Source organism: Molothrus ater, chromosome 10 (assembly GCF_012460135.2).
Source record: "Molothrus ater isolate BHLD 08-10-18 breed brown headed cowbird chromosome 10, BPBGC_Mater_1.1, whole genome shotgun sequence".
NCBI classification, from domain to species: Eukaryota; Metazoa; Chordata; class Aves; order Passeriformes; family Icteridae; genus Molothrus; species Molothrus ater.
The window spans coordinates 16,893,228-16,920,417 of NC_050487.2; the positions used below are offsets into that span (position 1 = coordinate 16,893,228).

Sequence of the window (27,190 nt, forward strand, 5' to 3'; positions counted from 1 at the left end):
GTCCTCCAGGAAAGAACGAGTTGGTCCTAGGCTGTCTCTAAACCTCTGTCCCTGGCAAATTCATCTGAACAAATCTTAGCTCCAATTTTCTGTTCTGTCCACAGCTGACATTCCAAGTGCAGCATCTGGGCTAATAGATACTGCTCTGGAAAATTGCCAAAAAGAATGCTGAGGCTGCAAATACTCAAACATTAGGAAATGCCAGAAGGAAAACTGTCTGTACAACATTAATTATTTCTTCCTGACACTTCAGTGAGAAAAGGGTATGTGCTATGGTTCATTTATGAAATTCTTGTCTCTGCTCAGCTCTTCTGCAGCTGACTGCAGAACACTGCCAAGATTACACAGCACTTCACAAACCAGGGAGACTGAAAGGGCACCAGGCCTTGGTAGCTCCCACACCATCAGGACATAGAGCACCACAGCACTGGTGCAAGGTCTGCATTGCTTTCACCTAAATAGCACTGCATTACAACACCTCAACAGGCAAAACTGACCAACCAAACAGCCCACACAGAATAAACAACAATGATAACAATGGGAAAACAAAAAGAGGAATTTTTACAGCAGTTGCTTTCCTTCCTAATAGCTAGAGCTCATGCTTTTCCTAGTTCTGCTCTCACTGCATGCCAGTGATGCCAAAAAGTTGGTAAATGTCTGCAAGATTAGATATACCAACTGGTTTTATTTTGAGATGACTATGTATTACTAGCAGGAAGAGAAAGTGATGAATGCTACGATTCATTGTAATACAGATTGATAGAATTTAAATTAACTCCATCAATGTGCATGAATTGCAGGACTTAAGTGCATGAATTAAGGACTAAAATACAAATAAAATAATTGTGAGATCAAGCAGGTAGAGGCAGGTGTTTACAGAGAAGCTTTCAGCAAGTTGTTTTGGGGAAAATCAGTTTTCCTTGCTTCATTATTTGTGAATAGCACCTCTCCATGCAAGTCTTACTCATTATTATCTAACAAATACTGTCACAAAGGCTCCTTGGCAGAGATGGAAGATGTTTAGACAGCTCAGAAAACCCTTTTTTCTAATGAAGGCTTTAGAGCAGAGGAGTAGGAAGAAAATATAGGGAAAGACCAGAACAGAAACAATCGTACCTGCCATCTACAACTTGACTTTCATTAGTCAACCTTCAAGTTCTTTCAAAAAGTGAACATCAGGGTTGATTAGGCCCAGAGAGATAAAGCAAGTTCATGAGAGTCACAGACAAGCTATGAACAAATCTAGGAACAGAATCTGAAGTTCAAGTTCCATTCCAATACTTTGTCTATGCAAACTAAAAGCTCATCAATCTTCAAGTCCCAACAAAACAGATGACAGCAGGAGGCAAAACCCTATATACTTTATTGATAATGCATGTCAGCAAAGTTCTCTTTTCCTGAACTGAACACAGAATGGGAATTTCTTTGGCTCACATTTCCCAGTCTTGTGCTCACTCCAGCTGTGCTGTAAGCCACGTTCTCCCTCTCTCAGTGTTTGCTGGGACACAGAGTGTCAGTGTAACTCTCCTCCCTCAGACAACTTCTGATGCCTCCAATCAATTAACAGTTCCTGTTATGGAGCTGTTGAAAGATCAGGGAGTGCAGGGGAGGAAGAGACAGCCAAGTTGAGAAACCCAAATTAGTGTCTCCACTGGAAGGCAAGGGGGAAAGAACAACAACAAAAAACAAACCCACAAACAAATCCCAAAACCATCTTAGCAATACCTGTGCTGTTTAGCTTGAGGCCAGGCCAGGCAGCAAGAACACCAGGCTGTGTTTTCTAATACATCTGTCCCTGTAACAGATGAAAAACAAGCCCTGGTTGTCTGTGAGAGCAGATGACACACTCTGGGCAGAGGTGTGCCAGGAGCCCTTTCCACTCCCAGTATGCACATTTATCCTTTGCTTCACACCATCCTAATGATGTTCTTCTTTGCTTCCCACTCCTGTGGCCTGAAACCTTCATTGCAAAAGCAGATTTCCTCATCTGCTCAAAACAATCCAACTTAATATCTGTCATCTTAAGTGGAGATGCAGCTCTTGCAATAGTATTTGTGTAAGAGGAGATCGAGCAAGATTTATGTGAACAGCTACTACTCACATGTACTGAAAATATAAAAATACACAGTATTGAAACAGCTTCCTTGCTTTTTCTCTCCTTGTGAACTTCAGCCCAAACTTTTGTGAAATAACTCTGCCTCAGTGTATTTCAGTTTGCCCACAGCTCTCACCTAGCATCAGGAAAACACACTGCCCACAGTGTTCAAAGGGTCATACTCAGAGTAACACTCCTGGTGGGCCCAGACTTATTCAGCTGGACCCAGATTTCTCTTACATGAAGACCTTTTCTTTCTTTTTGTTTTCTTTTCTTAAGTTGCATCATAATCACTGTTATTAATAGGCAACTTCATGGCTTAACTCATCTTAATTCTGGTAATTTTAAGTGTATAAATTATACCCCCACTGATGGGCATGAGAGCATCAAGAGCTTTCAGGGGTCCTTAACTGTTGCAAAACTTGCAAACTTGACAAGTGATTCTGTGCACAAATAAGAAATAGGACAGCACTCACTTCCTTTTAACCAGACAGGACCAACTGGATGAATTGGGAAGAAATGAAACAAATGAAGAAATGAAGTCCTGATGCACACAAGCAGCAAGCAAAGTTAGTTAGATAGTTTCATCAAGTAACTAATTTCAAAGTCTCAAATAGCAGCAAAATCTGAAAAAAATGGGTGGATAAATAACTGCTCAATAGCATTACTCAGTAACACTGCAATTTTTGCTATACATATGGAACTGTCATGATTGGCTGCAAAAACCATAAAAGTTATTGAATTTCAAATTGCTTCCCTCAGTTTTTTGTCCATTTAACTCTTCAATTGTAAGACTCATAGAACCATGCTGCTGAATTTTTTTCTGTTTCCATTTCTCTGCCCAAAAACCTAAACAAACAGATAACAGAGGCACACAGTCATGGCCCTTGGCCTCTGCTGGCTGCTCCACTTCCACACTTCTTGCAAAAGCAGCTGCACATGCAGCACACTAAAGCAGAAGTGTTGCATGGAACTGCACAGAGAAGTTGAGAGGTGGCTGCTCAGGAAGGTAAGGTAAGAAAATGCTGCAATGTCACTGCTGCCCTGTGAACTGCCCCTGTGTTTCTTTTGGAACCTGAAGTTATTACATCCACCCCAGAAAAAAAGACCAGTTGTCATCTACACATTTTTCAAGACTGAATCATGCAAGATTGTATTTACCACCATTTCTTTTACCAACCCCCACACACAAAAAAAAAAATGAGCTGATTAGAAAATTAACTGAAATGAGTGTCCATGCCTGTAACTCTCCAATTCTTGAAGGTTAATTCAGTTCTTAAGAAGCCCGTGGATAGCGTTAAACCTTTATATTTCAGGTTCATAACATACATTGATTCCAATCAATACCCTTGATTTTGCAGAAACTTTTTGAGCTGAAAAGTGCAGACTAAAAAATTCAGCAAGAATTTTTTTCCCGCTCAGAGAAATTATGATAAAACATTGAAACAGACAACTTCTACAGTTGTATGGATTTCCTTAATCTCCTATTTAGTCTTGAAGATAACATTAGCTAGGTTCTTGAACAAAGTGTTGAAAAATACTGTGTAATATATCAGTAAGTATGAAAAGTAAGTCTCAAGTTAAAGTTTGCTACACACTACTACAAATCTCTCTGGTAAACTTATGGGATCCACAAATCAGTAAGGATTAAAAGTTTTTCCTGTTTCTTCCATTTCTTTGTTCTTTTCTGCAGATTTAATAGAACATGTGCATGGTTTCATCTGCAAAATTTGAACCAGAAGATTTTAAAACTTAGCATAAAATTAAAAATTTTTAAAAAGAAAAGTTAGAAAACATCATATAATCTGATGGATAGAAAAATAATCTCTAACTAGTGTTCACATAATATCATAACCCAGGATATGATAAAAGGTAAAAGAAGATACTCTTCAAATTATTAAATTACCTTTTATTTTTCTTATTAAAGACAATAATTGAGCTTTATGCTGCATGAACTCATTCTTTTACACCTCAGAGACCTCAGATATTGTGTAGATGTTTCTTCTTCTGTAAAGTAACCACACAATAACTGTAGTATTTCAGAATGACAATAACTAATGCATTTCAATGTTTAACTACATGAAACTGCCTGAGGTGTTACCATTATGCAAAACTCTTGAAAACCTTGGATAACTATTCAATAACTGGCACTTTGACCCACTATCAAGACTAAGAATGAAATAAAATTCTAAGTGAAAAAAGAGGTCACAATTGCAGATCATAAAAAAAGAGTGGGTGTGGCTTGGCTAACCACAAAGCTTCACATAGTTTGGTTTTCTAGGGATTCAGCTTTGGAAAACTGTAGATTACCAGAGAGGGATGCCTACAGGAGGCATATCCTTAGAAAGAGTTTGGATTCAGTAGAAGAAACATATCCACAAATCCAAATTTTCAGAAGAAATCATAGGGAAAAATAAATAAATTAATAAAAAGACCAAAAAAGCCAAAACCAGTGAGAAGCTAAAATTTTGATAAAATGTTGGGGATTACTGAGATTTTTATAGCTCTAGTAGTGTGTCTCCTGATTTTGCAGTTCCTCAAGCTGCAATGGATGCGTACCCAGCTTCCTCCAGGACCAGTTCCCCTCCCCATCATCGGAAATTTGTGGCTGCTGGACTTCAAACTACGCCGAGAAACTCTCAGTAAGGTATTTATTTATCTCTGTGCTTGCAAATCAGTCTGAATCTATGTTAACGTAAATTGTGCATTGCATAGGAATGGCTTAAAATGATATTTTTTTAAACCTCAAGCTTGATTACCAGCCAGTTTCAAGGACTCTGAGGACCCTGCAGTATTAAAAATATTTCTGAGTCTTAAACATCACCATTGCTTTAGTCCTTGCTATTTTCTCTCTCTTTTGGTTACATTTTCACAAACACTGTCATAGAATGGTATTTCATTGGCAGTTTCATTCTGTTTCTGTGTTAATATCCAGCCCTGTAAGCCACCGCTAGCAGAGCTCTCCTTGTTTCCTGACACCAGTGCCACTGGAATATCTCCACTAGAAGACCAAACCTGTACCCTCATCAGACACTTTTTTTCCTTGTTTTTACAGCAAAAAGATTTCTTATCTGCTGTAAACAGGTTACTGCTAAAACAAAGCAGGAAAATATGATTGCTGTTTACAACAGAACTAATCACACCAATCAAAACTATTTTTAAAAAGTAAGGAATTTGCTTCCCGCTATTACAAGGAAAAACATAAGCATGATGTGAGGAACAACAGAGGAAAATAGAAAAATCCTGTGGAAGGTAAAGAAAGCAAGAACATTTATTTTCTTTCTTTGTAAGTTAGAGACAAGAAAATACCATCATTTTGGTTCATTAATAAAATAAAGAGAAAAGCTCTGGGATTTTGCCTGTAATAATTTGTTCTTTGATTCAGAGCTAACAAAGTAACCTGCTGGTTTTCTTTCTGTGAAATTAGAGAGGTGCTCTTCTGAAAGATGTCCTTAGCATCTATTCCATAAAGAGCAATTATCTTCTGTTCCCCAAGCACGTTAATAACAGAAATAAATTTTTTTTCTAAAACCTGCAATTCAATTTGATGCCAACAAATGGGTTTAGTCACAACTAGAGAAAACTCTTAAATAAATTGATCTTGTAGTGCATGCTTTCCCTGGTTTATAGTTACAAATTTCCTGTTATCAACTCTTCAGTTAACCAACACCTACGGAAACATCTACACACTGTGGATGGGACAGACACCTCTGGTTGTGCTGAATGGATACAAAGCAGTAAAAGATGGCATTGTCACCCACTCAGAAGAAGTTTCCGGAAGACCTCTCACCCCTTTCTACAGGGATATGATGGGCGAGAAAGGTACAAAGTGTTACACAAGAATCAGATAGAACAAGGTGTAAAGAAGGAAGATGTTTTCTTGTGCACACACATCAGCTACTGCTGTACCAGGACATATGTGGGCTCTCACTGCAAAAAAGTGTTTCATGCAGTGCTAAGCATGTTAAGGAAAAACCAAAAATTTATTGTCTTATAAAGCACATGACTCAGTCTTTTTCCTTCCCAATAGATGCAAAGGAATACTTGCCTGGAGAAGCTGCCTTTCAATTGTATAACTTCTAAACCAGAAGACTGCTCATGTAGAAGATATCTATAGACAAAGCTGTTCAGTCCTCACGAAAACCCACTCTGTTTACAGGGATGCATTTAGGAGCAGCTGGGTGTCATAAAATCCTCAGAGACCAAAACTCAGCTTCTAAAATCTAAAATCATTGTATCTTGTTAGTGAAATACAACCTCATCTAAATCAAAATTTGCAGTGAAAGGATTTTCCCTCCCAGCAATGAACTAAATGTTTGTGTGTTTTTCAGGTATTTTCCTGACAAATGGCCACACCTGGAAGCAGCAGAGACGCTTTGGCATGACAATTATAAGAAGTCTGGCACTTGGTAAGAACAATTTGGAGCATCAAATTCAAAGAGAGGCCTGTCACCTTGTGGATATCTTCACAAATACAGAAGGTAAATTCACTAGAAGAACAACACTTAGAGTTTTCCTGAAAGATTAGGGCTGCTAAAAGTTTCACAGTATATTTTTACAAGTACTATAGATATTGTCACTATTAGTAGAACTTTCACTGGCTTCTTAACTGCATTCTTTGCAAAAAATGTTTTGTCTGCACAGTGGGCAATATAAAATTGTTTCTTTTTAAATAAGGAGAGTTTAAAAATGTTTATTATCAACACAGCTGGTAATGATTCTTACAGTCAAGGAGTATAGAAAAACCCTCCTTAAAATACACAATGTATGACCTGCTGGAAGTCATTCTAGGACAGCAGGCTTTCAGGATTTGGCAGAGAAAGAACCCCAAAACAAGGAATGTATCATTCAGTTATCCAAAAAAATCTTCTTTTCAAGGTTTGGATGAAATAGAAACCAATAGAATTTTAGCAAGCTGCCAAAATAAAGCAATAAAATATAAATATTCTGAGCAGCCAAATCCCTCACCCACATCTTGTTCCATGTGAAAACACAGAGAGGTTGCCTGAGGTCTCTTTCTAACTCCCCTTGGACCAGGCCCATCTCTCTTCTGAGAGCAACATTCACACATCTTTAAAATGTAGGAGATGAAAAAAATCATCTACCTCGAGTCCCTGTACAGCCCAAAGCTTTACCTGCCATGAAACCCCACTTCAGTTTTAAACTCAATAAATGTATTTACCCTTTCCAAGAACAACCAGGAGCACTGGACTGAAGTCAGGGATGTATTTTCCATAGAAGTATACTTCAAAGGTTGTCCCTGCCATGGAAATGTGTACTTAATTTACTTTTTTCTGGATTTAATCCTTTTCAATGGGAGATGTATTCCACCCTATTATATGAGCTTTGCCTTTTCAGTCTGTGGAAAAAAAAATACATCTGTGGTTGGATTGTTAAGCTGATACTTGAAAACCAAAAAGAGATAAGTCATTTCAACAGAACTAAGAAATGAAAACGCTAAATTTTTCTGGTTTTTTTTTTTTGGGGGGGGGGGGGGGGCGGGGGGAGGATGGTGAGAATTGTTTTGGTTTTTAACAGCAAAATTTAAATATCTGCCTCCATATTTGAAGGCATATGCTCTAATTAATTGTTTGTGTTTCCATACAACCCAGACCACAAGTCAAAGGGGAGCTTTTATGTTTGACTACTCAAAACTGATTATCACTGTATTTTACAAGAGTAAAGAGCAGATTGAAAATTAAGATTCCATGCACTTAAAACTCATGCAGTTAATATATACTAAACTAGGCTTAACTTACGTGAAATTTTTCTAAAAATAATCTGATCCCTTGTTGTTTTTACCATTAAAAAAAAGTCTTCCTCGTTTTTCTTGCTGTAGTCTACTCAGAAGTTCTCACAGCACCTCCCATATTCACAGGTAAACCTTTTGACCCCCACACTTCCATCGTCCATGCAATTGCAAATATCATTTGTGCTGTTGTTTTCGGTCATTGCTTCTCCAGTGAGGATGAATCTTTCAGCAAACTCATCAAAGCTATTTATTCTGTGATCTACTTTCAAGGTACTATCTGGGGCAGGGTAAGAACCTACTTTTCTTGTTCCTTAAGATTCATTTGCACTTGACAAGTCAAAAGAAATTAAAAGTCAATTATTCACAAACATTTGCAGTTCCAAATATACCGTTGTTCTACAAGCCACAGTGAAGTAATAAATAAATACACACTTTGTATATGCAATTATTGGCTTCTAATTCTTTTTTATGTCTGTAAATCACATCCTAAAATTAAAATTCTAGATCATCGCTGCTTTTCACAGATTTCCAATGAGCAATCATTTGCAGAACAATGTGTATTTAAGATTCTTAGTTCTTAAATGAAAGCAGCTTCTAAAATTTCATTTAGTCTTGCAAATCCAGAAAGGCAGTTAATAAGAACTAAGTCTTCAAATGGATGCTCTTTTGAAAAGACATCTTGCTTCAATTCATAATTCATATTACCAACAAGATCTGAGTTATTCTGAGCTTCCTATAAGATACAGGTTACAACTTCATCACACCAAGAAGAATATTTTTAAGTTCTTGAAACCCTAGCTATTGCTTAACTTGTGCAGATTTTGGCACACTGGCATTCTAAAAGACTATCAGGGGTTCTTCATAAAGGGATGCCTAAAAAAAATTACAGTAAAAATTTCAAGGTTGAGAAAAATCTGTTTGTGAGCCTGATTCAGCAATCAATTACTCACCCATTTTCAGAACCCCTGTTACATTATTAGATATTGATCCAAAAAGTAAAATATATTTATGTTCCCAGTATTTAATCTCTCTTACTTGTGTCTGTTGCCTCTCATCCCAGTTTGGTTGCCCACATGTTGTGGTGACTTCACAATTATCAGGAAATCAGAAGTGGGATCTGACACTCTTTGCTTTCTGATTAACACCACAGCTGTATGATGCTTTCCCATGGCTCATGCACCATCTCCCAGGGCCTCATCAGGAGGTGTTTGCATACAATGACTTCATGCACAGATTAGTCATGGAGGAGGTTCAGGCCCATGAAAGACAGAACACAAGTGATTCACAGGATCTCATTGACTTCTACCTGGATCAAATAACAAAAGTAAGTATTTGTTTATTACAGTCTCCCTTCCTTGGCTCAATGCCTACTACAAACATTTGCTGTTCCAATAACTGCCAAAGGATTTTTACACACACACTCTATTTGTGCAGCACTGAAGGTGTTTGATTTGATGGGCTGCTCACTGTTATCATCAAACAATGACAGTTTCTATGTGACTGATGAAATATGTGAAATGATCTATTTCATAGTCTTCTTGTGAATATACCCTACAGACCAAGGACGACCCTACTTCTACATTCAATAAAGAAAATATGGTTCAGACTGTGGTTGATCTTTTGCTGGGAGGGACAGAAACAACAAGCACCACCCTTCTCTGGGCACTGCTCTACATGGTACAATACCCAGAAATACAAGGTGAGCAAAAGCACCATCAGAGAGAGCTGCATTCAAGATCACAATGAACATCATTAGTGTAATAATATAGATCAATCACTTGCAAGACAAAAAAAACCCCTTAGCTATGCACATGAATGGTGGTACATCAGCAATTAGGATCCAGAAAATAAATGAATAGATGAAACAAACAGGTGCTTCCCCATCTGGTCCACCAGCAACACTAGCAGAAATTAGTAGTAGCCACAGTTTTACCTCACTAGAATGGGTTGGCAAGACAGAATAACAAGGTTCAAGACATTTCATATGCAACCTAGTCTCCTCCTAACCTTTGAAGTCGAAAAGTTTTTAAAAGATAGCCAATCAGATACATATTTATAAACAATGGAAATTATACCTGTCATTTCAAATTTTAATCCATTTTTGAAACACAAAATTGTACTATCCTTATCACCAAGTAGGTGTCTTAAATGAACATCATCCTGTGATTCAGAGAGATGCACTTCCTTGATCAACTGAAACCTACACAGCAGTCAAACCACACGCCAAAGCATTTCATAGCAACATAATTTCTTTTATTTCCCTCGGACAGGACATTCTCATACAAAATGAGGGAGGGGCGCAGAGTGGGAAATGAAAGTATTTTCATTTGTCTGCAGAAAAGGTTCAAAGAGAGATAGAGGCTGTTCTGGAACCCTCCCATGTCATTAGCTATGAAGACCGTAAGCAGCTGCCCTACACAAACGCAGTGATCCACGAGGCTTTGCGCTACAGCAACGTCACCTCTGTCGGGGTCCCTCGACAGTGCCTGAGGAGCACAACTCTGCTGGGTTTTCACATTAAAAAGGTACAGAGGATACCCCCCTATTTCTTACATCTTTGAGCTGTTAATATTTAGCATTTATATGACGTAGAGAGAAGGAAAATCTATGGAAAATGAGATCTCTGCTGCTTCTTGCAGGGCACGCTTGTGTTGCCAAATCTGCACTCTGTGGTGTATGACACCGAGCACTGGGCAACCCCTTGGAAGTTCAACCCAGATCATTTCCTAGATTTGGATGGCAACTTTGTGAACAAAGAGGCATTCTTACCTTTCTCAGCAGGTAACACCCTGACCTTGAAATTCCTGCTTGCTCTGTTTTGCAGCAAGATTAAAAATACTATTTCTAAGTTCTAAAATATACATTTATAAAAATGTATTTGACTAGATTAAATCTTTCAAATGAGTCAAATAGTCAAATTCAGGTCTTCTGCTCTAAGAGCCACAAAATTGTGCATTTTGTATTTTTCATGTATTCAAACAGAGGATAAGTATGGCTGGGAGATAAAATGCTCTTTCCTTGGCATATCCAGGGTTCCTACCATAAGGATATCCAAGCTTATCTCCTAATGTGTTAAATTGAGGTAATTCCCTGTTAAATCAAGCTAACTACCAAAAAGGAAGGCCAATGACAAAAGGAATATGATTTTTCAAAACATATAGAGAAAATCTGTGAAGAAGTAGGAAACCAAACCTCAGTCTCCCAAATCTTTGTTAAAAGGCTAGCACCGTGTTTTCTTGTATCTGTAGAAAACGAGAAAAATCCAGTAGATTTTGTAGGTTTTCAGTAGAATATTATTAGGCAATCAAAAAATTTAACTTTTCAAAACCATATTACAATGTACAACTTAACTAACTTACAGTGCAAAATGCAGGCATTCAAAGATATGGAGGGGGGGAAAGGGTGAAAAGCAGTATGCAACAACTGTAGTCAGTTTCTCTAGTCTACTAGTTTCTCCAACAAACTGACTATGAAAAACAGCAGCACAAAAGAGGAAAGTGTTATCATTACTAAAATTCACAATAAAACCACTGGGAAACAGCAGAGGGTTTTTTGTGTTACTGTGACACTATACTACTACACACTTCTTGTAGAGAAATAGCAAAGAGCATACTGAGTAACACATGGTCAGATTAAATATAGTAAATCTAGGGTTTTTTTAAATTCTCTAAATTGTCAGTAAATCCTAAAATCATCTTTGCAAAGCAGGTATTTATCACCTTACCTCCTTCACTCACCAAATGGCTATGAATATGAGACAATCAATTTGGGCTCCCATTTCAACTGTGGCATAGGACTATTTCTCTAACTTGCTCTGATTGTTTTCAGTTTATGTAATCTGAGCATTTAGATATTCTGAATATCTACCTTTGGAGTTTTAGCCTGGAATATGTAGATAGCCTGAAATATCCTGTAAACAATATGCCAAAATGAGTCACTGAGTCTATATATCACTGCACATTTCACTCCCTTAGCTCACACATCTGCCTCTGACAGTGTTAGAGCTACAAGTACCCAACATACCCTTCTGAATTTCTGATAAAGAAATCCTGATTACATCCTCCTTGGCTTCAGAACTGCATCCCACAATGCTCCAGCCCTCCCTTCTCAACAACCAAAATAAGACTCTGAAGTATATGAATCTTTTTAAAATCTGGCTTAGCTAAGAAGCAATTCATGGCTCTCACAAAAAGAATCAACAATGGAAAGGGAGACTTGTATACATTCTCTAGGGGTGAAAAAAGACTAAACAACCCAATCAAAACACCAAATCAAACACTTGACAGAGGCGCACAGTTTCTCAGTTAAATGGTTCCCCACCCTCCTCCTAAAGCATCTTCTGTCTTTACAGAACAAAATAATTATCTTACATTAACAGACTTTATGGAACTCTGCAGAAAATTCTATTAAGTTCTTGTACAGAATTTAACTTCACTCAACCAAGTCTCTTGATTTTCCTCTACAGGGCACCGTGTATGTTTGGGGGAACGGATGGCACGAGTTGAACTGTTCATCTTCTTTACCAATCTCCTTCGGGCATTTACATTCCAGCTCCCTGAGGGGGTGAAGGAAATCAATCTGGAGTACATTTTGGGTGCAATACTGCAGCCACATCCATATAAACTCTGTGCTATTCCACGCTAGTCTGTAACACACTACAATGCTGAGAGGCTTCAAACTGTTAGTAAGTGCAGATCCTTTAGAAACATGCTTCACTATCTCAATTCTCATCTACTGAACTTTCTGAAATGAAAGTCCAGTTGCCAAACTCACATAATTGAGTCTTGGGCATACACAAACACACAATATTTCCAAAAAAATGTATTTTCACACTCACAGTAGCAGTGAATTAGCTGTAGGATGTTAGAGAAGTGGCCTGTATCAAGTAGTTTCCTGCAAATATGCTCTGTCAGGTATCACACTCTTAAAATGGGACGACTGCTCAGTAAGGATGCTTGAATAAAATTTTCTTCAGTAAGCTGTTACTCTGAGTTCACAGGTCTTTTCTTAGATCTTCTTGCAGGAGGTAATAGAATATACACACATTTAGTCTTGATACCTTTGCCTTTCACTCTCCCACAAAGCATTATATAGTGTAGCATAAACTTCACACACACAAAAATGATTATAGTATGGGGCCTCTCATAACCATAGTCCATTTAGAAATCCTTACATCTTTTTTTACTTCCTCAGTATCCAATTTCTATTTCACCACAACTCGGGTCCATGCACTTTCACAAACTTTTCTTTCTGTTTAGAAACACTGACGTATGATCCAATAATTTCCTATTTGAAGAGAAATGAACAGCTTTTCAAGAAATTAAGAAAATAAAGATGTCAACAGTTGTTTTAGTAGGTACAGTAGAGATTTATTGTTCACAGTGTTTTCTTTTGCTCTTTTTCCACACCAACAGATGTGGAAGATTTTGACCATTTAAAATTCAGCCAAAAGCATCCTAAATCCTTTCAATTTGCAAAGTTCAACAGGAGCTAGCAGAAACTATGGCAGGATGTAGTTAAAAGCAAAAGCAGAATACTACATATTTCTGGGACTAATGGAAGACTTGATTCTCCTTGCAAGTATTATTTCCCATTATTCCCTTCAACTAAGTGAAACCCCAGGGTTCTAACACATGGTGATGTTTGCTACGACAGAACCAATGCACACTTGACATAATTGAAGTATTTAAATTTTAAATAAAAGCCATTTTAAAACTTTTAATGTTACTTTATTTTTATTGAGGAAAATATAACATTTGAAAATCCTGCTTGAATAAGAAACACTTTCAAACATAAATTAAGAAAAAACTCTTAAACTGCACATTTCTTGCAGCAAGGGCAGCTCTTCCATAAAACACATTCTTACAGATTTACAAAAGCAGTCTGATAGGATAGTTCAAAAGTTTTCAAGTCTTGTCTTTTTTATTTCTGGCATTCATTAAAGCAAAACTCACCAAAAAAATCTTTCCTTTGAACGCACCATCTGCTTTGTTCCATAGAGAGCCCAAGGTAAAGTGCTCAGCAGCAGGACTGGCAGTGTCAGATACAAGCTTGGACTTTTTCTACTCCAGTGTATTTTGATGGTTCTTGAGGTATATCCTACCTGAAAAAAATACTCCAGTTTTTCCTTTATGTTCACCACCCCTTAGGTCACATGAAGTTATTCTGTCAGGTTGATTTTTTTTTCCCCCAAAAAAATATTATTTCACCATCATAGAATGGTTATAGCTGGAAGGGTCCTTAAATATCATTTTGTTCCAATCCACCTGCCATGGGCAGGGACACATTCCATGAGACCAGGGTGATCAGGGCTCCATCCAACCTGGCCTTACACGTAGGTTTTATGGTTTTCTTCCAAAACCGTAGCTTGGGTTAAAACATGCGCATATTCTTCACTTTTGTTTTTGAAGAACTGAGGTACATGATAATTTGCTGTACAATACTCCTTCTAAAAATGTGGGAAGACCAAATATTCAGAGTGTTCATGATTAAAAGAGGTATTTTTTTTTACAAAGAAGTTATTACAGGCCTGACAGTTGGTACCAGTGAAAAACAGCTGGGCTAAGAACATCTTGTTACTCCATTTAAAATTGAGATGAGCAAGAGATGAGGCATTCCTTGGCTTCCCAACGTTTCTTGAAATGACTGTGTGAGAATTCCACACTACCTTTTCATCACAGTTGTAAAGGAAACCTATAAGAAAATGTGCAATAGAGAAGGAATTAAAGTGGAGAAAAAAAAAGATTTAGAAACTAAGGTTAAAATGCAAGGTTTTCAGCTGAAACATCCTTTAAGAATACCAAAAATTTTAAAATTCATAAATTCCATAACTTCAGTAACTAGAGAACACAATCAAACTTTTAGAAAAATAAACTGACATCCAGCTCCGCTCTTGTTACGCATCTTTTAGAAATCACTAGCCCAAAGTTAGGCAAACTCCCTGGAACCCTCAGGAGCTAAACTCCTGAAAGTTTAAAGTCCAGTCTTTAGAAATGCCCATATTGTTGAAGATTAGATTCAGACATTAATTTCTCCCACTGATAAGAAAAATATAACTGCAATTTCCAGATTCTTGAAGCTGTCCTGAAGAATCTAAATTGTTTGTTTCTTTGATTCTGTTTCAATAAATAATATAAAGAAACATAAGTTTGAATAGATTCCTTTTGATATAATGGCCTTGGAACATTTTGTTCTCAAAACAATGGTAACAAAGGACCTTCATTGCATAGTTCAGCTCCTAAATGTTAAAGTAACAGGAACCATAAGGAAAGTACACACAGGTCTGTGTCCACTTTGTTAAGCACACAAAATCCATACTGTTTGTGTGGTTTTAAGAAAAAAATGTAACCACTGGTCAACATGACCCACATTCAGAAAATGAGTAAGCCAATTCTAAACTTGGCTGAAGAGCTTTTCCTACAATTTTTGTTTTGTTCAAACCTCAAAGGGAAAGACCCAAGCATCTAGATGGTCTTGTTCCACCTAATAAGCAGAGTGTTATCAAGGACATGTTTTGATCCACCAACCAAATCATGTATCTTCAAACCACTGTTAAAATAATACTTTATATTTTAATTAAAATATTTTAACCAAAGTTCTTCTCTGTACCCAATAAAATCACCATAAGTATTAGTTACTCAGTATTCACATCCAACCCTTTTATATTACATGCCTATCTAATCAAGCAAAACAAAACCAAAATCGGAAATAGCTGTCATTAAATCAATGAAAACAATTTGCACTCCAGGAGGTATTATAATGGTGGGATGCTGTATGGGCTGACTGTAGGGAAACAAATAAAAACCTAATCTCATTTTGCTGTGGTTTCTTAGGCCTTTACAACACTATAACATCATTAGAATTTTAAAATTGCAATACAGAGAATATCAAATATCAAAACCAATCAGATGGAGGAAGGATACAACATATAGTTAAAACAAACAGATCTGTGGTGACACCAAGAATGAATACATCAAAATATATCCATCAAAATATATCACTTACCTCTTGTAATACTTGTCCAAGTGTCTCCTGGCTGTGAATGCGCTTCCTGTTGAAAACCCAAACCAGACTTATTTCTGCACAAAGCATTGGGAATCTTGCAAATATCAAGCATTTATCCCACTTCATAAAGAGAAGTTATATCAGGCTTCATTCCACATCCTTTCCCTTAGCAAATCTTTCTCCAACTCTGTTGAGTCTTACTGCAGTCTTATGGAATTTACAATTCTGATTCAGAGCTGTTGTTATTCACATCATAGTTAGCACTACCTGGAATGAGTCTGGCTACTCATCACATTTTCTCAAAAACAACCCTGAATTCTAAAAAGCATTGGTAACTTTCAGCATAAATCCTAACATGGATGATGGTAATTAATTATTTAAGTGTCATCTCCTGCAGCAAGAGACATCTGATATTCAACAAGTGATGCAAGAAGATTTAACAAATACTAACTTTTTTAGTCATTCTTCCAACATAATCAAAGTGGTAAGCAGTGCATGCAAACAACAGAAAGACAAAGACTTCACAAAAAGTTTCCAGCAGGAGAACATATTACTGCAGTAATTTCCTATAATACATGTACTAAAAAGACTAGAAAAGCAAATAAAAGGCAACATAATTTTACCTGTCTATTTTGGTTGCTATGACCACTGTAAAATTGCCTTCTGTATTGGGCAAGTATGTAGAAGGTATAATGACATAACTTCCTGCAGGAAGCCTGCAGAGTCGGCTGACTTCCTGGGAATAGCAGTGAGGAACACAGCTCACCAGTGGCTCCAAGTGTACAAAAGAAGTGGTTTGTGGTTTCCAGCTGCTGTTAGGCACCTGCAAAAAAGTATGCAAACATGCCTACTGTTTCATCTGTTTCAGTCTCACAGTGTGATATGGACCATCTTTATTCCAAATACTCACTCTGCTGTACAGAGCTAGAGAGAAGAGGAATGGAAAAGCTTCCAGAAAACCCAGATGGCAGTACTAAGAACAGATGAATCATTCCTAGCTTGTTTGTAGACAAATGTATAGAACCCACTACTCATATAGCTATAGAGCTTTCTCTGTTTTCTAATCTCTCTCTTCCCTGCTGCAGCCTAAAGCACTTGTTTTCTGCCTCAGGGATCTGCTGAACAGACTGTGCCCTTCCTATATCTAGTAGTCTTTCCAGTACTAAAATGTCGTATTAGACTTCATCTCAGTCTTCTATAGGAATATAAAAAACACCAATCTTTCCTCACATATTGTGTACTTGAAGTTTTATGATTACTTCTGGTGCCCAACTCCAGACTTTTCACTTAAGCAACACCTTTTTTTGAAGCATCTTTTCTAAAAATAAAGCTACCTTGCTCTGCGAAATAGTTACTAAGCAGCAGCCTCTTTGGTTACATTTATGCAGTTGAACACTGGCACACACGTTGAATCCGTGTCTATCCATATCAACTCAAATCTTTTGTTTCTGATCACCTGCTCAAGATATCACAGTCCTTTTGATCCAATATCATTTGCCTATAAACATTTAATTATTAGACACAAAGAAAGTAAGTTTTTATGATGAATTACCAAAAGGTTTGGTCCTCAATCACTAGGGCACCAAGAATTATTTGCAGATCCTCAAAAGAGTTCATCGTTGCTAAAACTAATTTAGAACCCTGTAAGAATTCAGTGAAACCAATTATCTGGTTACTATGCAATGTAACTACCCAAGTTATTCCATATCTTTCATGAGCATTACTTCCAGAGTCAGCCAGTGTTTCTCCCAGAAGCAGCAAGACCCTTGCAAACTGCAAGGAGCCCTGTGCTGCCAGGCTAACCTTCACCCTTGGCAAACAAGCGATCAAACTGACCGGGAGCCTTACCTGGAAAATATGGAAACCTATTGGACAACACTTGCTATCCAGGCAGTGCTGACGGAGGGTGACTTTCACACTGCTTTTCCCTGGTCCTGCAGGAACGGAGAGGGGAAAGCAGGGATTGGTATGGAAGGAGGGGAAGTTCCTGCTACCTCCAGCATTTAGCCCATTCTTCCAGCATCCATGCAGCTGCACTGTCTCCCATTCACCAGCTGGGAGTTCTTCACAGAGGGCAGCATCCATGGGTGGTGGCTTTAGTTCACTATCAAACATAAGAGAGCAAAGAAACAAAAAATGTATAAAACACATACTACCAGAATATAAACAAATCTGACCAGCTTTTAAACAGCTGCCAACACTACATTTTGCCTCTACATATAGCAAGAAGCTGCAGTTTAGAGTCAAGGTGCTACTCATCTGGCTACTTCTTATTAGTATTTTAACAAGAGGTAGTAGCAGCTTCATGACAAAAACAAGGAGCTGGGAAACTTGCATGAATTCAAAGACAATACAATGCTGTTATACAGCACTCTGCACAATTCTTCAAAATATTTTGAACATTCCCACTTAGTGCTACACTTGTATTTATGTCAACAAATTTAAGAAACATTCTGTTTTGTTTTAAACCTACCTGAGAGAGATTCTTCCCGTTGAAAATACACGAAGCAAGAAATTCCCTACTGCATCTTTCAGAAAAGTGCTGGGAACAACAAGATAAAAGCCAGGTGAAAGGTCACAGCACACATGGACTTCTCTGTCGTAGGAATGGCAGATGGTACCTACAACTGGAGGAGCAGAGAGGGTCTTTGGAAGGTTAAATCGTTTCTTCTCCACCTAGAATAGATGCATAATGATGTGTGGTGGTTTAGGAAAAATGACTAGCTTATCATAAAACTAAAAATTATCCAATATTGTTTAAAACATTTTTAAACATGAATACATTTACAAATTAAACAAAGACAAGAGTATCAGCAGATGACCTAAACATCAAAGAGAAGTAGGAAGAGTTAACATTCAGGAGTAAATTTAGGAATGGCTTCAAGCAATCAGCCCAAAATGTCATGCACTAGTTTGGAACAATCCCAAGTGCTCAGTGATAAGAAGAAAGTACTAGTCCAGTAATAGTTTGTACAGACAGTAACTGTGAGATAAACAGAACCATTCCAGCATAAACCAGAGACAGAAAATTTGTGACTAGTTGAATCGTATCACTGGCATGGGAAATGAATGATTTTACTCAAATGTTTCAGTATTCCTTTTAAACTTCTATTTGCAAAGAGAAAAATGTCACTTTAGTGTTACCTTCCAGACATGCAATCCCACAGCCTGGTAATTCTTTCCCTGTATGCCTTCAGTCAAAGATGGATTTTCCTCTGCTAAGCGAGTTGGCTTTTGAATCCTTCCAGCCCAGTCAGTGCTGTATTTCCTGTGTTTCTGCAGCAGAGCAATGCACACCTCACTGGACTCACACACCCTCAGCCAGAACTTGGGGTTGGTAGGGAAGCTGCTGTTGTTGCGGCAGCCACCTGCAGACTGGCCTCTCACCCAGGATCCAAAGAGATTCTGAGAGTGATACAGCACTTTCCCTAACAAAATAAGAAAATCACGGTGAGGATTTCAGACATGGGAAGCTGCTTAATTTTACACAACAGGTATATGGCAGAGATTGCTCACCCCAAGAAAACATGCTGTCGTATCCTGACACTTCCCCAAAGCAGAAATTCATGACCAAGATTTTGAGAGGCATGAAAATTAATGTCACAGTTGGTAATGAAAAACTAATGACATAATTTTTATAAGAAACTGTTACTAGAAATGTGTATATACCAAATTTATATACCATTAAAAACAAAACATCACAGGACTGTCCAGAATAACAGCCTTCTAGACAGATGACACTAATCTTCCAACCAACTAGCAAGTAACTAAATTTGATAGAAATATCAATGGTTTCTCTAAAGATCTTTAATTCCTCTTGTCCTTCTGTTTTTCAGTAGAGACAGAAAAGGCCAATGGATCTACAGGAGAGGGGAAAACTGAGAAAGAGAAATTATGGTCTAGTTGTACCCATTTGCAATTCAAATCAATTCTTCCCCTTGACATAATGTTATTTGCATGAGAAAGATGTCTTCTCATATCACACCTGTATGGAGGCTCTGAAGTTGTCCTTCCTCATTGACTGGAAAGCCCACAGTAATCTCATCAAATTCCCTGAAAAATTCCTCTTCATCAACCCAGAATTCTCCTTCTTGGATCTGTGAGAGGAGTTCTGAAGCAATTACTGGATCTAGCTGGTTCCATCCTTGACCACTGCACATAAGACAGAAGTTAACATTCAGCTCTTTGCCCAGCAGAGTTCAAGAACAATGTTCTACCAAATATCTTACGGAGCAGGACTGTAAGAAGAGATTTCTTCATTTTATTGTGAAATAATTGCATTGAAATTTTCTCTGCACATTGCTGGTCAGTGAGAGGGATCATAGGAAACATAAGTCATAACTTATCAAAGAAAACTTAGAAAGAGCCTAATACCCGACTGGATGCAGAACAGACTTCTGGGTGAAATAGGTGCTTTGTTTACAACAGTCACTACAGTAAGAAGTCTGAGAGCAAAAAAAAGGCTTTTAATTGTTGCTTAAAAAAGAGGCAAAAAAGTAAAACAAGCTGTGCTGACATCGTTCTGAAAAAATTTTAATGCTTTACAACAAAATCTGCCATTTGTATTAAGCAACTGACTACCCCCATGAATCTGCTTGCCAAGTCTTGATAAACCAAGAATTTAAACGCCTCATTATTTAGGGCTCATTAAAAACTAGTAGTTTCAACATTTCCCATTGTTTCACTAGCAAAAAAGAACAGTTCTGCACTTGAATAAAACAGGGCTCTAAGGCCATCCAATGAAACCCTATCCTCTTGCAACTATATGGCAACTTACTCTTTGACAAAGAAACTACAAGAGACCAAGTGTATGACCAAAACACTCTCAAAAGAAAAAAAAAAAAAAATCAGCTGAAGTCTCAATAAATGCAATTAAATTATTTTTCTAACTCAGGGAAGAAAAATATTTCTACAAAAATGTTCCTGAGCATCACCATATTGTTAACATATTTTAATGCTGAACTCTTGTTGCTTGTGTCAAGAATTGCATGTTCTTTAGTATAGTCAAAACATGCTAACATTTTCCAAAATAAGCAAGTAGGGTCTGCCCTTTCATTCTTGTTACTTTTCTATTTGAGCTGCTACACATATTTCTGCAAGTCCTTTAAAACAGTTCTCTCGTTTATTTCTACTTTATATAGACTCAGTTCCAACTTCTACTTATATCAATCTACAGAAATGAGATAACACAAGCAACAAGCATAAGGATCCTTCGTTCTCCTACAGTTTTATAATTACTCCTTTGCTTGTTTTCTGCAGCTAAGCCAGGAACAAATGAGAAGAGGCAAGTAAAGCTGAATGATTTCAAGAAACAAACATGATCAAAGATACTTAGGTCAATGGTAGAACACCAAAAAAGCACAAAAATCAGAAACAGAAAGTTAGCCAACACCTTAAGTTGGTCTCTATAAAAAGATGTGATTTGATAAATAGAAGTTATTAAAAAAATTTAGATTGCAAGAACTAGGAGATCAAATTTACTAGCCTCAGAACCAATGAGCTGTGTGAACTCCCAGCCCTCTAAAGAATAATTGCACACACACCGAATCCTCTCTCCTCTGCTAGAGATTATTAGCAGTGTTTGCCTATGTAATACATAGATAAGCTTTGTGCTTCAGAACTTACACAAATGGTTTTCCAAATGAATATAAAACTGCTCACCCCTCACACCAAGGCCCTTTCCAGCACCGCCTCCCCCAAGGATTTCGTATTCGTAGCAGGAAGATTTCCTTGCCTGACACTTCAGAGAGATTCAATGTGTCTATCACAATAAAGGCATGAAATTCTCCTAGTTCACTTGCACCTGAATAGAAAAAAAAAAGGCATTTGAAAAAACACAAAAGAATCTGCTCCATATTTTGCAATAAAATTAGTGAAAGAAGGCAATTTTGAGATAAAATGAAATTGGTTTTAAATCTGTATCAGAACAGCACAAAGAAATCTCAAACAGTTCATTTTAGTGACTATAAAAGCATAAAGTAACATTGCAGAGTGTATTAACTTGCTCCTTGATCTCAAATCCCTACAAATTCACTGTGCTAAAATTAATTGAGGTTTTCAAGGTTGTTTTTGAGATGCTTCTTCAAGGGAGTGCATTTTGGGGGGATGCATTTGTTTTTGAGAATTGACTGTATTAGCTTCTAATATAAAAAGCACGCCTCCAAAGCAGCCCCCATCCTGAACTCAGTAACAGCCTTAAATCTTCATCTATCCAAACATTTCAAGTTGTACCATGAAACTGGCAAGGTACTAGAATCAGCATTTGTATTTGCTGGCTGCCTTGTGCTTTGAAGCCTGTTAATAGAGACATTTACTATCACCTTGTCTGGAGTTGAGGACTGAACAGCTTATTACACACTGTTCCTTCAGATTCATTAATCTTCTAAACACTGCTTTCTCCAAAACCATGCCAGTCTTCTCTTTCTCCACATTTTTTCCAGGGCCTTTCAGGGTCCATCTTTCAGCAATTCCTCCAGTCAGATCAACCAAAGCATCTGCCACCTGTCCTGCCCACAACTGCTCATAAGATCCATGCACTCTAAAAAATTTAAACAAAAAAATTAGAAAAATACAAAGAAATTAAAATTAAAAGTTTGTACACACAGCAGAACAAAAGAAACACAGTTGCTACACACTTGCAACCCCACTCTATATCACAATCATGACTGTGCCTGACCTCATAACCCAAAGTAGGCAAGAGAAAGCACATACAATCTTATTTATATAGAACACAACATCTAAAGAATATGTAAGCCATTGGATATTCCACTGCTTGATGGGAAGTTTCTTACTTTCTCTCTATTCTAGTAAAAAAACTGCTGTTGTCTAGTACTAGTCATTTGTACCTTATTATCCATGCTCTACATTATCTTTTGTGATATACTAACTGCATTCTGTATAAATAGAAATATTTCTTCCTCTTCAATTATTCTCTATTCACTTTGCACAAATAACTAGAGCAGCACTTCCCTCAACAACCTAAGCAAACCAAGAGAGTGCCCCACCTGATGTAGCAGATGCAAAAATATAGCAAAAGAAGTCAAGACTAAAATAGAGTTATAAGATTGAACAATAAGACCTCTGCAGACAACAAATATTACATTTCAAACCTACAGAGAAGCTTTAACATGACATTGGTGCTTCACAGCTTCTGCTCAATCTACAGCTGAGTTACTACATAATTGAAGTCTGCTCTGCCCTCTGCTGGCAATCATAAAATCTGCTCAGATTCTCTGGGACATTAGATGTCTATCTTACCAGTGCATTTTGTCTCCAAATTACTTTGTCTGTCTGAACAGCTTTTCTGCTGATGTGCCATAAACCCCTAAATAGCTCCATTTTCTTTCTAAAACGGTAAACTAACAAATTATGCAAAAGAGCAGTGAAACTCACACAACCAGAGCCTCAACTAGCACAAACTCACTCAATGTTGTTGCTTTCCATGAAGACATCTGCATGCTTTCTGTTTTTCATTGAGCTCTCATCTTCCCTAGTAAAACATCTTCCTTTAACAAATTAGATAACTAATGGACAGAGACTTAACAAACATCATTTGATCCCTGAAAATTCATTGCAGATTACTTTTCACCAGAATTACCTCCCTAAGCCTATCTTACTTCATATACAACTGGAAGCACACCTTTCAGACCTTCAGTTTAAAGAGCAACTTCTGCACAAGCCAGGATGGGACCACCAGCAGCCACAATGCTCAGATCTATGCCCAAAGCAGCTGGGTAAAATAGGCAAGCAGAAGAAACACACAGGTATTATAGTTCTATTTCCATCAATAGCAGCATTCACATACTTTGCATAAGCTTTTTCCAGTAGTGGAAGCCAAAACAAATCCTCTGTCTGACACTGGGAAAAGCAGAGTTTGCCCCCAAGGCAAGGCAGGCGATCATCAATGGTCACTTCCACCCAGTGGCCAAACTGCCAGACCCGGCACGTGAAGCAGCCTTGATAGGACTCATCTGTCCAGCTGGGCTGGCCTGGAGGGATCACCTGCAGGGCAAAAGCCAAAAGCAAGGCAAACAATGAATTAATGAAGTTTATTTTCTGCAAACAAAACTAGTTTAAAATATAAAGAATTTGTATCAGCCATTTGTAACAAACACAGAAAAAAATATGATAACAAAAGCAGTGAAACGGAGCATAATGAAGGCAATATTCATATGGCAGCTTGGGACTGCAGAACAATACACAAATGTCAAATAGGTGAAGAAAACTTCTCCATACCTTGTTTAGTAAGTATTTGCTCTTCTGCAAAGCTACACAGGCACACAAGAACCAACAGTCTCCCAAAATTCCTTGTTTTACTTGCACATCCTGCAGATTGTTTGAAAATAACCGAGGAGAGGAACAAATGTCCTAAAATTAAAGAAGGGGAGTTAAAGCAAATCCTGCATGACATTCTAATGAATTCTTAGTTTCAGGGACTGGGAGGGCTTCAGAGATCTCTCATAAAATAAGGGAATTTTTTATCTCTAGAAAATTTCCTTTTCATACACAGCCTAAGTAAGAAGTAACAAATAAATGGCTTGTGGGGGTATTTTGCAGGTACTTCGTGAATGTAAACCCAGATCCCACATGAATTTTAGTACACAACTGTCACCATCAGGTGCAGTCCTAGCATAAGCAGTAAGAAGTGAAAGACTAAATAATTCATCAGGTCCTTGCAAGACTTATGATCAACTGTGACAGGGCTGATGCTAGCCACATTAAACTGCACATCCCAAATTACAAAAGTCTCAAATTTAGAACAAGGGAAAAACCTTTCCTAGGGCACAGAAAAATAGATCAGTTGGTAGCACAAGAGGGAATTTCAGCTGCAAAGTTGTGAACACTTAATCTGATCTGAAAGTGAGTTTGTGAAATGGTTCTCCTTATATATAAACACTGCAAGAGATGGAAATTAACTCAACAGCCCCCAGCAGCAATCAAGGTGTAAAGAACAAAAGCAGGAAGCTGCATACTCAACTCCATGAAATCATTTGTTTGCCAATTACACCTGATACAGCTCTGTCACTGTCCTACAGACAGCCTCAGACACTGGGGAAAAAACACAGCTCAAGACAACATGCCTTTTTCCTCCATTACATTTTTATAGCCATTTTTTCCCCTCTACACAAAGGCAGTATTATAAATACTTCACCTTAAATGGGTGTACTGCACAAATGCAATCTAAAGCTTTTAGCTCTAATACAGCTTGCTCTGCAACCCACCTATGTTTAAAAGCAATACAAGTCATAAACTTTAAAAGTTTTCTTTCCTGTTTTCAAAGAAAAAGCAACCACAAAGAAAGTAACCACAACAAAAGTAATAGGCTTCTAAAAAATTCTAAAATACAACTGCTTATTTTCAAGACAGTTATGCAATATATCAAAAAGTTTGGAAATGACAAAATGCTACATTCTAACTAGGTATGCACATAATTTGCACAACGAAACATATTTATAATAAAATATCTGATTTTCTCATAATGCCATGAAATTTAAAAGCTCTACAAGAGGATTTAAATCAAGCCTACAAACAAGCACCTAGACTAAAAACTGTAACTCGTGTATTGTTAACGCTTACATACACTGGTTTTATCACTTTGTATTTCCAAACAAATAAGCAGAAGCAGTCATTCAATGCAAACTTGCATTTACTAACTAAAAGCCCTATTCTGCTAAAATTAGCCTTTTATACCTTAAAACTCACCTTAGGTCTCAACCAAGATATCTCGCCTCTGAATTGGGCCAGCGGGGTACAATAATTAAAAAATATGGAGGTATCACTGGCCGGAAACGTGGGGTCTGTGTAAAGGTCTCTTGCCACCATTAACTGCTTTTTCTCTCCCAGCATTTTCAACACAGTCCTAAGCAGCTTTGCCGGCTATTCCTACGACTTTAAATGGCCAGGCATCAACCTGCAACAGAAGTGAGTGTTACCGGGGAATTGCAACAGGGAAACAAACAGGCATGGCGGATTTTTTGAGGGAGGGACAGCCTCTCGCTGTAACACGGAGCACCTGGAACCACCACAGTGCTGCTTCTTCCAGCACCTGACACCGCCCTACAGCGCTCAGCTGGAAGAGAAGGGGGCCTCCTCATGAGGAGACCTACACCCGCCTAGGTCCCTGACCCCGCTCTGCACACACCCTTCACACAAAGCTCACCTCCCACCCCTTTCCTCACACCCAGCCCAAACAGGGCGCCTCCGCCCACGCCTCCTCGTGACCCCCAGGCCCCCGTCCCCACAAGAGGTGCCGGCCCTGCCGCCCCCGCTCCAGTTCCCCCCTCACCTAGGGGCGGTCCCGCCGCCATTGCCCGGGGCGGCCGTTACCCGGCAACGCCGGCACGCGCGGCCCCGCCCAGCCCGCGTATGACGGACGGCGCCGCCGACCAATCAGCAGACGATACTTGCGTGCGCACCACGCGTTGGCCCCGCCTCCCCGGGTGAGGGGAGCAGAGGAGTCCTCGAGCTGTGGGAGGTTCCGTGGCCGGGGGAAATGGGAAACTGCTCATGTGGGTCACGGGCCGTGGGCACCTGAGATACGGGCTCCTAGGGCGGAGGAAAATTAATCCAAAGTGTTTCCATGAAGATTGTGATAGAGAAACACAAAAAAATTGCTGGCCCTCATCGAGTGCTTGCCTGACATAATGGCACAGATCACATTTTTGGATTGTTTATCACCATATAGTCGTCCACAGGCTGAACCGTCAAAGGCGATATGTTAATTTCCGTATTCTGATAGCTACCGCTGACCAGTGAAATAGAAAAAGTGCCTTAAAAATACTGCCTAGCTCAGGAACAAAGAACAGAAATGCAGAAATAAGGGCCCCACCAGGCCGTCCTTCAGCACGCCAAGGTTTTGGGTTTCAGGGCACGCTGAAGGAGGCTGTTGTCTTTTTCATGTTTGGGCCTTTCACATCAGGGTTTCTCAAGGAGCTCAGGTGTGGTCAATAAAGAAGCTACTGAGCCACTGTAGAAAGACGAGGTGCTTACCAAAAAATCTGCCATCACACTTGCCTGTCATGATGTGTTTGAGTCTAAGGTCACCTGGTCCTTGGGAAGAGAGGTCATCTGAACGAGAGAGCCACAGAAAACATGGGCCTGTGGTTTTTATCAGACATTAATGCAGAAATCCTCCTCTCAAGCCAACCTTGGCAGATGGAAATGCTCTCAGGTAACTGCAGCAGCTGTCCAACCCCCGACATTCAGAAATAGGTTCTCTGCCCCTTGGTCATGCCCGTTGTACAGACACAAGGCTTCTCCCCTGTACACTGCAAATTTAATCAACAAACAAGACTTTTCACGTTGGAGTTTTGACCCTTTTGGGAGCAGAGGAAACATTG

General features: G+C 38.5%; 2 protein-coding genes across 3 annotated transcripts; one reads left to right on the forward strand and one right to left on the reverse strand.

The window, feature by feature from the left end:
- Window positions 1-4,571: 4,571 nt before the first annotated feature.
- Window positions 4,572-12,562, forward strand: LOC118689985 (cytochrome P450 2J2-like). The gene is made up of 9 exons (XM_036388554.1): window positions 4,572-4,742; window positions 5,755-5,917; window positions 6,427-6,576; window positions 7,974-8,134; window positions 8,998-9,171; window positions 9,405-9,546; window positions 10,185-10,372; window positions 10,487-10,628; window positions 12,313-12,562. Exons 1-9 carry the CDS (start codon window positions 4,572-4,574, stop codon window positions 12,489-12,491), a joined length of 1,470 nt encoding a protein of 489 aa, XP_036244447.1. The 3' UTR covers window positions 12,492-12,562.
- A 1,001-nt stretch (window positions 12,563-13,563) lies between these two features.
- Window positions 13,564-26,188, reverse strand: CAPN10 (calpain 10). 2 transcript variants are annotated; one of them, XM_036388552.2, is made up of 13 exons: window positions 26,137-26,188; window positions 25,554-25,761; window positions 24,087-24,218; window positions 23,656-23,852; window positions 22,172-22,389; window positions 21,513-21,654; window positions 19,837-20,003; window positions 18,996-19,279; window positions 18,325-18,527; window positions 17,700-17,955; window positions 16,475-16,674; window positions 15,852-15,897; window positions 13,564-14,540 (listed from the first exon to the last, which is right to left on the reverse strand). In XM_036388552.2, the coding sequence occupies exons 2-13, from the start codon at window positions 25,695-25,697 to the stop codon at window positions 14,511-14,513; spliced, it is 2,019 nt and encodes a 672-aa protein (XP_036244445.1). In that variant the 5' UTR covers window positions 25,698-25,761; window positions 26,137-26,188; the 3' UTR covers window positions 13,564-14,510. The 2 variants fall into 2 exon arrangements, with proteins under 2 accessions (XP_036244445.1, XP_036244446.1); XM_036388553.2 differs by lacking the exon at window positions 26,137-26,188 and adding an exon at window positions 25,864-25,981.
- Window positions 26,189-27,190: the final 1,002 nt, after the last annotated feature.